This window comes from Podarcis gaigeae (assembly GCF_964106915.1).
Source record: "Podarcis gaigeae genome assembly, chromosome: 16".
NCBI lineage: Eukaryota > Metazoa > Chordata > Lepidosauria > Squamata > Lacertidae > Podarcis > Podarcis gaigeae.
Window position 1 is genome coordinate 40,509,628 of NC_139693.1, and position 17,448 is coordinate 40,527,075.

General features: G+C 42.5%; 1 protein-coding gene across 41 annotated transcripts in view; it reads right to left on the reverse strand.

Annotated features, from left to right (window-relative positions):
* Positions 1-17,448, reverse strand: part of CLIP1 (CAP-Gly domain containing linker protein 1) — a 103,854-nt gene that overhangs the window by 61,937 nt on the left and 24,469 nt on the right. For 31 of the 41 annotated variants that reach the window (XM_083716763.1, XM_083716760.1, XM_083716784.1 and 28 more), the window contains exons 3-8: positions 16,780-17,354; positions 9,486-9,610; positions 7,852-8,068; positions 3,970-4,167; positions 3,538-3,641; positions 124-184 (exon numbers count right to left, since the gene is read on the reverse strand). In XM_083716763.1, the coding sequence (XP_083572889.1) occupies positions 124-184; positions 3,538-3,641; positions 3,970-4,167; positions 7,852-8,068; positions 9,486-9,610; positions 16,780-17,354 (1,280 nt within the window). The remainder of the gene's footprint in view (positions 1-123; positions 185-3,537; positions 3,642-3,969; positions 4,168-7,851; positions 8,069-9,485; positions 9,611-16,779; positions 17,355-17,448) is intronic. The other 10 variants (XM_083716766.1, XM_083716783.1, XM_083716781.1 and 7 more) reach the window with 1 other exon arrangement.

Here is a 17,448-nt window from a genome sequence, read left to right on the forward strand (position 1 = left end):
TGTGAATTTCTGGACTGTCAAGCATAAAATCCTGTAATCTTCGTCTGTTTATAATCTGCAATAGTAGTAGCTAGAATAATCCTAAGCCATACAATCAACTTTGCAGAGCTGGAGGCATTTTACCTCTAAATCGCCTTTTGTAATAGATTCCTCTTCTACACGGAATTGGAGGTCTTCAACCTTCCTGCAAGGAAGAAGAGAAGGAAACAGATCTGCTCACTTTTTTGAGGGGGAGGTAATAAAGCATTACAGCTACCTTATTTTACTCATTCAAATTTATATACCATGTAATAAAAGAGCTCTAGGTGGTCAACATAAAGTATACAACTATCAAATAAAAAAAAACTATCAAAAGAAACCAAGTAAAAAAAGAATAAAACTATATAGCATAGATTAAAACTGAGCACTACACAAAAGAAAGAAGTCTAAGAATTAAGAATTAGAGCTACCCAAGGGGAGGGGCACAACCCAAAGAGCAGGTGCCACCACCGAGAAAGTCACTTCTGTATTGTCATTACCAAGTGACAGTCTCCTGGCCATGGAAAGGTACAGACTAGACGCACTATAGAATTAGAAGGAGGCAATGGATCCCTGCTCCCTTTATGGAAAACAAAGGCAATTCCGGCTGGGGCATGCATACAGCATACAGCATCCATTACTTCTGCAGCCTCAGGGGGGACATCTGATGTCAGGTGACATCAGAGGGCCAATCCTCTTCCACTGTCTCATAACACCAAGCCTTATGAGGAATGTTTGAAGGAGCTGGGTATGTTTGGCCTGGAAAAGAAGAGACTAGGAGGAGATATGATAGCTATCTTCAAGTATCTTAAGGGCTGTCACATGTAAGATGGAGCAAGCTTGTTTTCTCCTGCTTTGGGAGGTAGGACTCGAACCCATGGCTTCAAGTTACAAGAAAGGAGATTCCAACTAAACATTTGGAAAAACCTTCTGATGGTAAGAGTTGATTGACAATGGGACAGTCTCCCTCGGGAGGGTGCAGGCTCTCCGTCCTTGGAGGTTTTTAAGCAGAGGGTGGATGGCCATCTGTCATGGGTGCTTTAGTTGAGATTCCTGCATTTTAGGGGGTTGGACTAGATGATTCTATGAACAGTCAATGCCCTCTTCAAACACAGGTTGTTGCTGAAGGAGAACATCTAGTACTTCCTCTTGGATGCCAGGTGTCCACCCAACTGCTCAAAGGACTTGCCAGTTTACACATCCAAGTGCCTGAGACCATGCTATTTTTAAAAGGTGTGTCAGTTCTTTCAACTGTTCTAGATATAATTCTTCCCTTGGTATATGTTACATCCTCCAAAACAGGCCATTGAGGCTAACAAGTGGATTGTATTACACAGCTGGTCTATACACAGCACATCTTTGTTGTTACACCTCTGGAAATTTATACAACTCAAAGCCATTTAAATATAGAGAAATGTTTATCTATGTCTTTGGCAATCCCTGGAAGCATGTGGGAGTTCGCAGGGAAAATATATCTTCTTTACCTTAACCACAGTGAAATTCATAGCCAACACATTTCCAGAGGAAAGGAGCAGTTCCGATGAGAACACCGCTCTTCATTGCTGCAGCCTCAACAAAGGGTGAAGTGGGTGAAAAGAGGTAAGCTGCTGCTGAAGACTGGCGGAGACCGCATTTTGGGTGCCATTATGAGCAGAAATTGGGACGCAGGTGGTGCTGTGGGTTAAACCACAGAGCCTAGGGGTTGCCAATCAGGTCGGCGGTTCGAATCCCTGCGACGGGGTGAGCTCCCGTTGCTCTGTCCCTGCTCCTGCCAACCTAGTAGTTTGAAAGCACGTCAAAGTGCAAGTAGATCAATAGGTACCACTCCGGTGGGAAGGTAAACGGCGTTTCCGTGCACTGCTCGGGTTCGCCAGAAGCGGCTTAGTCATGCTGGCCACATGACCCGGAAGCTGTACGCCGGCTCCCTTGGCCAATAAAGCGAGATGAGCGCTGCAACCCCAGAGTCCGCCACGACTGGACCTAATGGTCAGGGGTCCCTTTACCTTTACCTTTATGAGCAGAGATTAGTCACATGGAGAACTGACAACCTACTGGAATGGGTGTGTTCTGTCTCCACTTTTGGATGCATTATGCCTCTGAATACCAACTGCTGGGAATCAGAAGTGGGGGGGGGGGTTGCTATTGCTCTTATGTCGTCCTTGTGGGCTTCCCAAAGGCAACTGTATGGCCAGTGTGAGAGCAGAATGCTAGAATGGATGGCTCCCTAGACTGTTATGTTAACCCACCGGGAAGTTTTCTTGTTGAACCATCATGGAAACAAGCAAAGGCCATGAAAAAACACTAACAATCAACTCATTCATTTCAAACTGTCTTTCACAGGAGTTCACAGTAGATTGTTCTCTATATTAATTAGCCATATGAACTTCTTGCGCTGGGCACCAAAATACCTCCCACAGGAAAGCCCTTGCATGTGATGAAAATCCTATTTACTACATCGTGTGTGAGCATTGCATGACATTTCTCTGAAGTTACTCAAAATTCTATAGTAAACACAAGACCCATAGCAGGAGCAGAATTCTACAGGTTTCATAGAATCATAGAGTTGGAAGGGACCCAAGGGTCATCTAGTCCAACCCCCTGCAATGCAGGAATCTCAGCTAGTTTGTCTGTGGGATGCAGAGAGACTCAATTTCAAATCTGCACTTATCAGCAGTTTCTGATGACTCCATAGTTTTTTCTGCTTCTGAGGCTGCTCAGTTACAAGTTACAAGGGTATGTGGAAGTGGAGGAAATACTAGATGTCCGAAGCCCTGAGTATTTCTTGAGCTGCAAAATGCCAGTTCAGTGAATGTGTACCAGCCAAGTACACTGGTACTATTAGGTTGCTTGGCAACTTGCTCAAGGCCAACCAGGGACAAAGTTAAAGCAGTCACTGAACTGGAATTTCCATGACTTGCAATAGTTTATGCCTTACTGCTGTACAATATAAATATAAAGCAGTAAGTCTGCTCAAAAACTTTCTGAAGAGTATTAGTACACTTACAAAACTGTTTTCAGATGCAAAATTACCTCCCACCTTTATCTGGTTCATCTCTAGAACCCTGCAAAGTTAGCTATGCTAATATTCCCAGTTTTTACAGAAATGAGGAACAGAGATTAGACAGCATATTCCCTCCTCCCAAGGAAGACAGACAAGAGATTTCTAAAGAAATAATCATCCTAATCTAGCTGCAATTCCCAAGATGATTTGAGGAAGGCCTTTACAGCTAAAAGTGGAATAAAACTGATTTGAGCCTGTAGTACAGATACAGAGAGGGGAAATTTCTGGAGGTTACACACTAAATCAACAGCAAAGATGGAAAAGGAACCTAGCCAGCCTCGTTTCTTCTCTTCTTCCTCACCAGCCCCACAATCTTTTTGTTCTCCATCAGCATCACCATCAAGTACTTATAAGGATGATTTACTCAATGCCACACAATGAGTACCAAGAATTATAATTTGTTCTAAAATGTCAAAATACAGCTTTCTGCATACCTTCAAATTACAAATTTAGCATACCTTCTTTCTTCCTCCAGTTGGTTAAGCAGTTCCACCTTTTCTCTGTCAGCGGCTTCAACCAAAGCCCTCAACTGGTCCATCTTAGCCTCCATTTCCAGTATTCGCTGATGAACAAAGATGCATATTAGACAAGCCACCCATTTACTTAAAATCAGTATATGTGGTTTAACGCCTTGAATTTGCCTGCATCAAGAAAGTAACAACATGCCTTATCAAAATTGAGCTAATGCAGAATTAATGTGTTTATCCTGGCCAGTGCAGAAAGTGTTTGGGGTTGGATGGTAAGGGTCATTTTTTCCATGTTAATGATGGAGTCTCTTTAACAGACCCAAGCAAAACTTCTCTCTCAGTTTTTGGCAGAGCCTTTTTACTTATCCATCCTCTTGCACTAGGAAACAGAACAATCCACATTTCAATGGGTAAAGGGCCTACCTGATCATGGCCATCTCGGGCCAATGCCAGCTGCTGCTCTACTTCCCCAACATGGCTGGTGGCCTTAGCAACCTCTGCTCTCTCCAGGTCCCTCTCAGCCAGGAGCTGCTCAATGTGCTGCTGTTTCTCTTTCAGTGCTTCCTGCAGAGCAGTGGTGCCTGAAATCTTCCTTGCATATCGTGAAGATGTTTCTGTCAACTTCAAGGATAAGACATGCATCTTTAAGAGCCTAGCTACCACCTTAAAAAGCATTAAAAGCACACTAACTCAGCACACAGAGTCAATCTATCCTTTCTTCTTATATACATACAAATGTAAGACTGTCATCATGCAGCCCCAATTGGAGGATTTGTAGTGCTTCACCACAATCTTAAAAGTGGAAGAGGAGGGGAGCAAAAGAAAAGGCATGTTTTAGAATGTCAGTTTTAAACAATAGCAGAGGTTTGTATAAAACAGGAATGGAGAGAGACAGAGGAGCTGTGAGGATATGGGGCTTGAGTGAGTAAAGGTAAGTGAGGTGGGGGCAGGTGGGACTGGCAAGCAACGCAAGGAGGGGCACCAGCCTCTATAAGCAGCATGAATATGCATACGTTTACAGGCAGATCTTCCATCATGGGGCAAAAACAGGCAATGGGGAGGTGAAGTGAGGGATAGGAGAACCACCCTTAGATTATAAACAGTTCACAGGATCCAACCCATGTGTATGTTTGTCATTCAAGACCACCACAGTACAAACGGACTGATTTGGTCTGAAGTGAGAGGGTAGATAGCACATTCTGCAATGGGTACCACTTTAGTCCAAAGAAGTGGACAGCTTAATTAGCAGTCCTAAGTGCATGCCTATACAGGATGCTTCCCTGGCTTTTGGTATGTGCTTTGTTTGATAGATTACCAACAGCAAGAGCAGCAGAGAAGTCTGCATTGGAGCAGCGGCCGTGGGGCCAACATCACTGCCTCTCTTTGTCCAATCAGCACATGATTTCCATCACAGAGGGCCTTCTTGGTAGTGGCATCGACCCTGTGGAACACCCTTCCATCAGATGTTAAGGAGATGAGTAATTATGTAACTTTTAGGAAACACCAGAAGGCAGCCATGTATAGGGAAGCTTTTTAAGGTTCAATGTTTTATGTTTTTATACATGTTGGAAGCCACCCAGAGTGCCTGGGTCAACCCAATCAAATGGACGGGGTTCAAATAAATTATCATCATCATCATCAACATCAATGCTGTGTGGACATGGTGGGTGTGGCATGTTGGAAAGAGAAAAAATCAAGCTTGAGTTTGCATAGATGGCTTCTGACCACTGGGACTTTGCTGCATCAAACAAGTATATCTAGAACACAGAGAAAATTCAGAGCTGAAGCTCTCTTGTGACTACTTTTTTAGGGGTACGCCATTTCTCAGAAGAGTCTTAGTCTGTTGCAGCAGAAATGACAAGTTTTGCTACACCCTGAACATCAACAATTTTATTATATCAAAAGCTTCTGTGAACCAAAGTCCGCTTTACCAGATGCATGAAGTCTTAACAGGTATAGCATATAGTTTTGGGGGTGGGTGGGGCTGAAAACAAAGTATGGAAAAATATATATATCATACAGCCAAACTCTTCAGAGGGGCAGGACGGGCTGTGACCTTCGGCTACCGGCATGCAGTGTTTCCTTGGCACGTAATGTGGGAAATGGCCCTTAGTATCTGTCCCAGATTCCTGTTCTGTGTAAACATAACATAGTATGAATGTGCTGTGGTGGCCCTGGAATGGAGGCTGATGGAGTGGAGAGATGTGACACTGGCACCAGTCTTCTGCTAGTGATGTCATAACAGCCACACAAGGCGGCCAGGCATGCCGTTGGCACCCAGTGGAACCAGCTCTACGAAACTGCTATAGCTCCATGCCGGCCCTTCAAGGGTCATTCACACCAGTAGCAGATCTGGGACAGGGTGTGCCTACTCCGTGGAACCAGACAGTGGGGGGAGGAAGATACCTGGCCGCCAGCTCACCAGCTTCAGTGAGGTATACCTTATAGGGAAATTTTTGCCTGAGAAAGCTAGTATTTACTTTCCTGTTCAGTTTTTCATTTTAGTAGCTCAAGAAAGGAAGCAAACATACCTGTGCAGCTAGACTCTTAATGCAGCAAGGGGAAGATAGGAAGCAGAGGGTTCAAAGGGAAACAAAGGGCTGGCCTCAACCTAAGATGCGAGCCTCAAGAGCAGATTAGCTTGTTAAGCTGCTAAGCATTCTTTGGCCTGGCTGCTGGCTAAATATAAAGAGTGTCCTCCTGTTAAGCCAAAGAATTCTCTCACTTATTCAAGTCAACCTAGGATCACATGCAGCAAAAAGCAGTTTGCCAAGGCCTTGTGGAAAAAAATATTCTTGGGTCCCACTTCTGGGTACAAAATATGCATCACCAGTTCTTGCTGTCTTTATTGAAGCATCTACCCTACCAAAATTGGAAGGAATCTTAAATGGACTAATGAATAGAATTTTTGGGAGTGCCATTTTTAAGATCCTGGTGGAAATTGGAATTAACCTGCTCAAATTGACTCAGTAGGCTCTGTGATTAGTTAACAGTTGTCCCTTGCTCAGAAGATTCCATCACCACAAATCCCAGCAGAGAGTGAATCAGAGAAGCAAGGAATTATTTATGATTAGGCAGCCCTTACCCTTTTATTAAAAACTCATTTTTTGTCACATTCACTTTGCTGAATGGCTAAATGCTAGTTCTATTAACAATTCTACCCATCTTATTAACCAAAATATATTGGTTCTAATGGTTTTTTAAAAACCATATGTTGTCAATGCCATCTGTTCTAATAGCTGGCATGGAATAGTGCATGGAATAACAAACTGCAATAGATCATTGTTACCAAGTTATTAAGAATGGTCATATGAAACATAAACAAAACTTTCTGTGATGTTTGGCCTAATTTTAATCCATCAGTATAAACTAATTGGCAGAGCTGCAAATTTCCATTTGCTGCAGGTGACCAAAGGTTAGAATATTAAAAGTTAGATATTAAAGTTAAGCATTTCATCTACAGCATATAAGATTTTAACATAATACAAACTCTACACTTTTCTTGTGTCCAGATCTTATAAGATAACATGGTTTAGAAACTAAAGAAAGAGGCTTCAGCCCACAAAAATACTTCTGACTTGAATACGTACTCAGCAACTGGGAAGTTACATATAACCATGATTACTGTAACAAAGAGGCGGAAAAAACTGTTTTCAAAACAGTGTTGAAAAAAAGTGTGTGGAAATACAAAAAAGAAAAAGACACACCATTCACACACACACACACACACACACCCCCAATAATTTCTCTTTAAACTAAGGAGGGCCAGAACTGAAAACAGGAATGAATGAAGCCATGGTACCATTTTAACAGTGCAGCCCCATTACGCATCTGAGTCCAGTTGTCCAAAAGGACTTAACTGGCTCATAAGTGCATTCAAGACTGAAGCCTAGGTCTGTTACTTGGAAGTAAGCCCTACTGGCTCCAGCAGGAACTGCTTCCAAGTAGGTGCATTCAGGCTTTCCGCCCAGTTTTACCACAAACTGCATTCCAGGGGAAGTTATGGTGTAGATCCCAGGCAGGTTATTCAGAAACCCATTTGTTTCATAATTAAAACATATGCCTCTTTCTTATTTTAAGTAGCAACTGTTAGTTTGAGGTAAACCTTAAGTCTACGAGCTTAAAAATAATCTAACTCTTCTATTCTCCAGGGCTAGCTAAGATTCTTTTCATGCATGCTTTAAGCGAAGACAAAACAGAAGAAAATGGACCATGGAAAATGGGCCGTGTCTTTCCCAAGGAGCCAAGCACAGGCCACATGCAATGCCAATCTCTGTAAAGCATGCAGTCAGAAAGTAAGCTTACTAGTCCTGTACGGCTCGGCTTGCTGCTTACTGATGAGGCCACAGAACTCAGTGAGCTGACGGAAGAGGCACTTGGGCTGCGCTTCAAGCTGGAGGGCATTGGGATGGCTTTCCTGACCGCTGCCTTGGCTTTTGCCGGTGTGGTTGATGGGAAGCCAATCTTGGTAACTTTATGGACAGGAGCAAACAAACCATATTTGGGCTGGCATTGGAAGTACCTGTGGGGGAGGGGAGAACACCATTAATGAAAGCCATACTCCACAGAGAAACATAATTGCTAATTTATAGTTCTATTCAAGTCTGTAAAAATATGTTGCACATGCAAACATTCACAAAGACACGTCAGCCCTAGTCATAAATACCTTTGGTCAGAAGCAATTCAGTAAGATGCTTACATGTTAAATTGCCATACAGTCAATAGGACTACAGCAGTATATGAAGAAATGCAATTGCTCTGTTATGGCTTGGAGAGACTATGTTTTTAATTCAGCAGATTTTATATATATATTCTGTTTTAACTCATTTTAGGTTGTTGGTTTTTAAAAAAGGTTTTAAATGATTGTACCCCTCCTTATGCTGGTCTATGGTCATAAGAAAGTGTTGTTGTTGTTGTAAAAGGTCCTCCTTGTCTACATCAGACTGACTCCGCGTTGCACGACTTAGGGGGAGAGCTTGAAAATTAGCATCACCTTGATGCTCACTATTCAGCATTTCCAGAAATGTTTAGTGAACAGTTTGCACTCTCCTTCCTTCACTTTTCATAACCTCTCATACACTTCTATTTTAAGAGACCCTTCTGAGCGATCTGCATGCAGGAGGCAAGTTTTGGGGATGGTGTGTGGCCACAGAAATGCAGAAAATCTGAAGAAGCCATTTGTACCAGAAAAGGGGAGTGGGGGAAATGGGTAAGTAGTAAGTGCCCATGCTTCCACCTGGGGCAGATGGCCCCTGTGCAGGAGGCAGGTGGAATGGTTGTACAGTGGAAGGAGTTGGGAAACCTTGTGAAAATTCTGTTAACCCCACAGTTTCTAGTATTACCTCCTTTAGGAACTGGGCCAAATATCAGTTCCTGTTTACTTTGGTATCCATTTAATGTGCTGCTACATCTTATGCATGCTTATTCCAAAGGGGTGCCATATATTTTTGTCGCATGGGAAGCCATCAAATGGTCTGAAATGGCAGCTTTCACCCATGGTCATGTTCCCTTGACAATCCCCCTGCCTCGCATCTATAGAAAAAGTTACTTGCTGTGTCATGGGGGGAATGTGGGACACAAGATACACAAGATGCAAAACGGGAAAGGTGGAAAAAGAGGGGGGGCTACTAACAAGAAAACTAAGGAAAAAGGAAAGGCTCACTAACAAAATAGGAGTTTGAAGGTGACTCACAGAAAGCAAGTTCCCTAAGCTGCAGCTGGAGCAGTACCATGTGGGTAGCTGCTCATTCCGCTCCTTGATGCATGTGCAGTTGAGATTAAAAAGAGATTTCTCTTGAGTAGGACGTGGAGTGAGTGCAAGCTCCCTGGCTAAGATGCTGGAACAGACAGAAGTTGGCTCAGCACAGGTGCAGAGCCCTTGTGTGAAAGCAGAGAGACAGTGATATGCCCTCCCGGGGCTTCCTGGATTTTGAACTAACCTTGTTCCAGCTACTGCACCATCGTTCTTCCCTAGGGGTTCATCTAATTCAACACCACACCATTCTCCCTTCGCAAAGTCAGTCTCCCCCAGGAAACGGACTACGCCAGCTTTTGTTCCACCAACCTGATTGCAAGGAGAAAGAAGGATTTTTTAACAAAAGAAATTTCCTTTTAAAAAAGAAGTACCAAAATTAAATTGGAAGCACAAGATTTACTTTGCATATCTAATCATTTTCATTGCATTTTCATATTTAGCTAATTTTTAACCTACTACCATGCATTCACCAATGCACACCCAACAATTATTCCAAATTGGTTACTTTGTTCCTCACACAACTCCTCAGAGACTTTGACAACAGATTAGGCATCTTGGTTTGGCAAGACGACCAAACTGGCAAACCAGGTTTTCAATCAACCAGCAACCAGAATTAGAAACCATGGTTTGAAGTGGGTTTGCAAAGCATGGCTTACATTCAAGTTTTGTAAACCATTGTTTGGCCTCCAGAAGCTGTTGTGCCATAGAAACAAAACTGTAGCAGGGATGGAAGCAAAATGCCCACTTGCATATTTGGAAGCTTCCATTGTACATTTGCACAACTGAGACAAGACTGAACCACTGCAGATGTGCCCACAACAAATTGTCAGGAACTGCCATTCTCAGCACATGTCAAATTCAAAATAGTAACTAGTTCCTCAAAGAAATATATTTCATTCAGCTTAGTTATTTTGGACATTTCTTTTCTTTTTTTTTTGGCAGAGGAAGCTACCTGTTACAACTGCCAACAAGCACAATAGACCAGAAATGGCCCTTTTAACCTTGACAGGAAATCTGAAGGCCAACCCACCGACACAAACTTTCCTAATACTAAGAACTTCTAATAAATTTATACACAAAAATATAAATTAAGTTTTATTTTTAATAAATTAAGGTGTCAGGAGCACTTTGTGTTCACAGCACCTACTATATGCACAATTTGATTCAGGTTACAACTTCTCCCAGGCCTTTGGATAATTAAACAATCTATGGCCTTTTAAGCTGGGGGGGGGGCGCGAGTATTGTTTTTGTTTGCTGCTATGTTATGTATTTTTGTGTTTTTATGTTATAAGCTGCCATGTGATCCTCAGATGAATCCTCAAATTTATTTATTTAATAAGCTGTTGTTGTTGTTGTTGTTGTTGTTGTTGTTGTTGTTGTTGTTGTTGTTGTTGTTATGGCTTTCTCCCCCTTGATACGGGTGGTATAATTTATGCTCTAAACCTTAAGAAACAATAAGGCAGAAGTGGTCAATGTATGGAACAGGAATTTATGACAAACCTGAAGACAAACCAGCCAGGGAGGGGGAAAGAGGATCTGATAATCTCGTGAAAATTCAAGAGTCCTGTCTACACTTCAGCCCAACATTGCTGCCTGTTCCCTAGAAGAAGAGGCCAGGGCCCAAACCACAGGAGCCTGCATTCAGACTGCAGCATGCCCTGGAGAAATATGTCAATTAAATTTCAACAGCTTTTGCAGAAAAAATTACGAAACATAATCTATTGCTAGTACTTAGCTCAAAAATAGTATAGTTGGTTGACATGCTACTATGCTTTAGTTTTGCTGAATGGGAAAACTTAGTTCCGGGAAGTTTAAATGTTTGATGTTTTGCTATGTTTTTATATGTGTCATAAGCTGCCCAGAGTGGCAGGGAAACGCAGCCAGATGGGTGGGGTATAAACAATTAAAGTATTATTATTGTTACTGGTATTATTCCCCTTTTCTAGAAAGTCCACTTGACAAATTTAGCAAAAACAAGGGCAATGTTGCAACATGATTAAAATAGCTGCACTAGTGTCCTTCACTCAAATGGAGGGAGTGTGCTAAAAAATTGAAGAGCATAAGAAGAACTGCCAAATCTTTTTTTAGCAGAGCATGACAACCCCATATAATTCAGAAAGGGTGATATAAAATAGTAATGAGCCAAAGCAGCTGATCTGGCAAATCACTGGGACTATTTTGCAGCCTGGGGTGACGAGAGGAAGAGTTTAGTTTGGTACTCAGTCGTGTTTTAATCACAAGCATGGATAACACCATGATTAAACTTCATTTGTCAAATTCAAAAGTAGCACATATTTCCCACAATGTGGACTCGATCTCTCTTTTCTACAAGCACATAAAAGGCTTCCTGAGGAGAACAGATGGCATGAACAAGCCTAGCAATGTAAACAAGTGTCTTTAAAATTCTTCACCTGCAGAACACAAAACTGACTGTGTGGTATGCAGAATGCAAGAAGGCAATGAAAACAGTCCAGATCCAAGGATCCCCAGGGATGCACCTTCTGATGGTGGAGACGTCAGGTGCCATCTTGGTTGCAAGTGGATGGCAGTCAGGTGCCAAATGCGCCTGGCACCTGCCAAATTTCAAAGGCTGTCTCAGAGTGAACAAGGCTGGGAGAGAAGACCTATCCTAGCAGGGCCGGCCCACTCATGAGGCAAGGTGAGGCAACCATCTCAGGTGACAGGATCCACAGGGTCAGGAGATTCCAATGTAGATCTTTATTCCCTCTGTTTCCTGATGTAGATCTTCACTCACCAAATCTTCCCTGGCAGGGAAGGAGACAACATTTTGTGGTTTGCTTGAGATGCCAAAATGTCTTGGGCTGGCCCTATATCCCAGGCATCCAGGGAGCTCAGAAATTTGGAGCCTATATCCTAGGCTTTTGGAATAGTCCCATGCACGAAAACAGGGCACAGGCAAAACATCTAAACCAAGAAAATGCTAGATTTACAAATGGGTTTATTGGGGCATGATGCATTTCACAGACAAGAACCAACTTTATTTAAAGCACAAAATGGACTGAGCTGAGAATGACGAATGAATGTGTAAATGCTAGAGCACTAGCGAATGGATGGGTGGACTCACACACACCAGTGGTTTAAGCCTCCAGAGTGTTTATCTAGTACTGTATTTTTATGTTGTGATCTGTCCTGAGTTCTGCAGGTGAAGGGCATTATACAAATTTAACAATCAATCAATCAATCAATGTAACAACAGAAAACGTCACTCGTCACTCAACATTACCAAAATTATCCTGTAACAGCTATTTTTTTCTGTATTACTGATCTAAAAATTATATGCTTGATGTGATACTATAGTACAAATGTTACTGCTATTTAGTTACTATTGCCAAACCTCCATTATATTTTAATCTGTATATAAACCACCTTTTTTGCTGTGCACGACAACTGTGAAATTTAATGTGGACTTTGCCTTATCTATCCATACTCTGAGGAAGATCAATAAAATGAGAGATGAGCTGAACAATTCACAATAAAACCAAAAGCTGCCTCTTTTTAAGCCCCACCCAAGCAAGAAAATCTGCTTTGCAACATTTTGTGAACATCTGGCAGCACAAGTTTCTGCTTTAGAACTCATCTGTAGCAATGGGCGATTTTATCAAGCTATGTCAAAGCCATACAAGACCCAACTGTAAATCCTACATCAGGAGCAATCTTGTTTAGAGACCACAGAACTGTATCCAAATCCAACAAGCCACAAAATGATTTAACTGTTCATTCCCTGTTGCCCTGCCAGCTTCTGCAACAAGACCTTATGTGAAGTACACATGCACTATGGCCTGGTTGCAGATTTAATGTGTTCAGTCTTCATACAGTGATATAAGAGCTTGAAATAACATTTGAAGTGAAAAGCAGTTCCTTAGTCTAGAATTCGGGGATAGCAGTGAGGTAGCCAATGCACTTGGTTTGCCACAGGATGCCTTTGTCTTGATCCAGTAGAGTTCTTCTTAGGCTCTTAATTCCAGTTGTGATCCTTTGACTTGCTCCTTTATTGCCTTTATTCTTAACTTATAGATGCAACCACAAGGGCTAGACATTCCTTTCAAAATATTAAGAAATTTTAGTTGTCTACCCAAAAATATATTTGGGAATCAAATGCCTGTGCACAGCTGCACACTTTCCTTATCCCTCTTTCATCCCTAAGTAGAAACTTCTGCTCTGGACCATCACACCATCTTCTGGGCCGTGCATGACCCTTCCTGGATGCCCCACCTCCAGACATAAATAAAACCAGTTCCATTTCTTTCTGCAAACTACAGAAACTTCATCTGAACAAGCTGTTGAAAAACACACAGTATTAAGAGTTATTCCTTTCAAAAGCTCTGAAGTGCTTGTGATACAATGGCAGGAAAGGCAAATGTTTTAGATTGTTTCCATTTGGACATGCTTTAATCAAATATGGGTGCCCATTGGCTTCTAAGAAGGACAAACGCTTCATCTGGTTGCTGAATGCAAAAGCAGACATATCACTGACTTTTCTATGCTCCTTGTCTTCTAGAAGAGTATCACTTGGCTGGAACTCCATACACCCTGAAGCAACAATATTCTCAGAACCCTTTTACTGTACAAGGAAAGCCACAACCTCCACGGACTTTTAAAAAGCAGATTCAGCCTTTGTGTACCAGGATCATTTAAGATAGCTCTTGTTACACAATATTCAGTGTGACCATTTAAGGCAAGGTCCTCTCAGGTGAGCTATATTTTGACTACAGAAGCACACGTTAAGAGAACTTAAGTACATTCACCAAATTGGGTCAGAAGCATCCCTCTTCCTTTGACAAGAACCAACTCTGAAGGAAAGCCACAAATGCTTATGCTCACATCTGTCATCAAATATCCTCCTTAATGGAATCTGAAAATGAGAACCATCTCATTGGGCTGTTTGCTCTGTGTTCATTGTAACAGGGGAGTGAGGTGTGGGCAACAAGCAGTCCCCCCAAAGTATACCAAAAGCCCTCAATGGCAAAACAGGTGAAAGATAACTAGCGGTATGTTATGACGGCTGTGAAGGTGCATGAAGGCTGCAGCAGTAAGAACATACCAATCGTTGTGATACTCATGCTATTGGAAAAGAGCCTTTCTGCAAAGACTGTGCATGGATCAGTGTGCACTGATCTCCACACATAAAACAAATTAGCGCACACGCGTCTTCCAAAACCCATAAAAAAAAAAGTCTCATGGAGAATAGCCTGTACAAAAGGTGTGGTAGATTTTGAAGAAGCACAAATTCAGGACAAAAGGGAGAAACAAGCAAAGAGGAAGGCACATTTGACAAATCGTCTTCATGATCATTCCCACCCGTAAACTATGCCCACACTATGAAAGGATGTGCGGATCCAGAACCGTCCTCCACAGTCATTTACGGACAGACCACTAAGATTGTGTTCATGGAAGACCATCTTCCTCGACCACGCAGGATCACCGAGAGAGAGTACAGCTACTACAAGTTAAAGATTACAAATAGGAGATGAAACAGTTGCTCTGGTGGGGAAGGAGCTCAAATAATAAAGCTAACCAGCAAACTTATCTATCAAAGCACTGGAAACTATTTTCTTACTGAAAACTAATAAAGAAATCATGTTATCTCAAAAAATTAAACAAAGTATCCTATTCTAAATGATGTAGCAATTTAACTGCAAATTAAAATGATCAGATTTACACCACTAGTTAAGATATCAACATCAAAATGTTTATTCGGCTTTACGCCCATCATGAAACACAACAAAACAAATCAATAAAACAGCGGACTCGTACAAACCACAAATAGTATAACACAACTCACAAGGACAGATATTAGCCATTCATAAGAAAAGGTTAAGATATCTATGTAGTAGTACCAGTAGGAAACTGGACTTAAGGCTGCAATCCTACACACTTTTACCTGGTAGCAGATAATCCTATTGACCTTTATGGGGCGTACTTCTGAGCAGATATGTATAGGATCACTTTCAATGATTAAACTGGATTTTTTCTTGCTCAGGTTATACATGTGTTAAAATTCAGACATTAAAATTCTCACTTCAAACCCACTTACTTCCATTCTAAAATATGGTGCCATCGCAAGAGCCTATATAAACAAAAGCTGTAATTCTAGACAGGATGGATCCTTACTGCTTTTGACAGGCCAAGGCCATGATGAGAATGATAACCAAAATGATTCCCAAATGACAGGCCCTGAAAGGCTTTCCAGATTGCTCTTCCCATTGACAACCCAGTCAAAGCATCTACTTATATCTAACAGGTCTCAGATTAAGTTGTGCCTTTTGGGAAGAAACTGCCAGGTCTGCAGAGCTGTGACAAGCAGGCAAACAGAGTCACTTAACTTGTCTAAGAAAGTAACAAGAAGTACTGTAGACAGAGTTCATGGAATGTTCCTGCTGTCAGTGTGCGCAAGGAACTTGAACTGGGCAAGCCCAACAGCATTTATGTTGCCTTGAGGAAGAACGTCCTTCAGACTTGCAGCAGCAGGTCCTGGGCTGGTCTTCCCCAGCACCTGCCAACACCAATTGGCCTTAACTGCCCACAAGCATGAACAGCAAACGCAGCTGGAGAATGTCTGGGTCACAGGATACTGAATGAGAGCGGGGAAAACTTTTAAGACCCAGGAGAAGACTTTGCTCTGACAAGTTTCTGAACTAGCGGGTTACATGCCATAGACTTATGGTCCTTCTACCTTTGGTTTAATTCTAGTGACTTCTATGGTTTGATTAAATCCCTGCCATTTAGCCACAGAATCACCTGAACTCGACTTCTTAGCTACAAGATGTGAAATGCAGGGGAGGCACGAGATTGCAATTCTCAAACTGTGCTGCTGCAAATAAGTTGTTTCAAGTATCAAAAGGTCCCTGTGAGCCCAAAGGGTTGTATCCAATGCTTGGACCTACGCAAAGCAGTTTCACTGATGTTAATGGACCTGTTAGTCATCTCCATTAATTTCAACTGAACTACTCTGAGCAGGAGACACAACAGATACAACCCAAAGATTTTGCCCAACTCAGAGGCTGCCTGCTGCATGATCCTACTTCCTTCCAACCAGCCTCTGCTGGACAGGCAGGTGGTCCTGCCATATCTGCATTTGGTAAGCCTGGATCATGCAGTCTCTCCTGACAAAGAGATGTTGCTTCATTGCCTGTCCTTTGTGGAGGCTGCCTACTTATCCCACCCACTTCTAAAAGGCCACAGATGGCTGTTTCATTTATATATGAGAAAAATCTTCCGTAAATTAAAAGATCTTCACGTGAGTCCTAAACAACAGAGCTGGCCCCTGGCAACCACTCTGGGTAGGGAACACAGCAATGCACCTGCAGCGTCCGCCACCCAGAAGTCTCTCCCCGCAGCAGCCACCTGCCTCAGCTCTTGATGGCCTACAGAGGAAAGCTTTCAACAATGATGGCAGTGAATAGGCAGGTTGACATGGAGGCACAGTTTGTTGGTTAGTGGAAAGAAAACAAACTTACCAAAACTCTGTCCCCCATTTTGAGTTCTCTTTCTCCTTTCTTCAGAGAGCCAGCTTCAGAAAGGTTTGATATGGATTCGCTTGCCGTTTTGGAAAGATTGGTAATTTGAGAAGTGGGGAGTTCCTTAGCAGTAGGAGGGGATGTCTTGTGGGGAATACCTGTGGGGGGCAGGTGCGCTGCTGCAGAAGGTGAAGACACGAGGCTAGCAGCTGACACAGAGGTTGGCGAAGTCGCCCGGGAAGCAGGAGAGGCCTGCGTACCATTGGCTTCATCCTCAGTCACTACTTTCCGTGTTAGCTTAGAGGGTCTCGTAAAAATTCCCCTCAGAGGCTCACACTGGAAATAGCGAACTCCAGCCACAGAGCCATCGTTCTTGCCAATGGGTTCATCCAAAACAATCCCTGCCCACTGTCCAGGAGCAAATTGTGTTTCTCCCAGGAATTGGATAAAACCAGGCTTATTCCCATTGACCCAAACACGCTCCCCGATTCTGAAGTCATCCACAAACTCATCCTGTGCTTCTGAAGTGGGTGCAGTTGGCATCTTCTCACAGGCTGCTGTCTTTTCTGACGGGGCTAGAACCAAACACAGCAGAGAGAGTCAGACATATTTATTCTGAAGCTATGTATGTCTGCTTTTGTATCCACACTTCAGTCACATCACCTAATC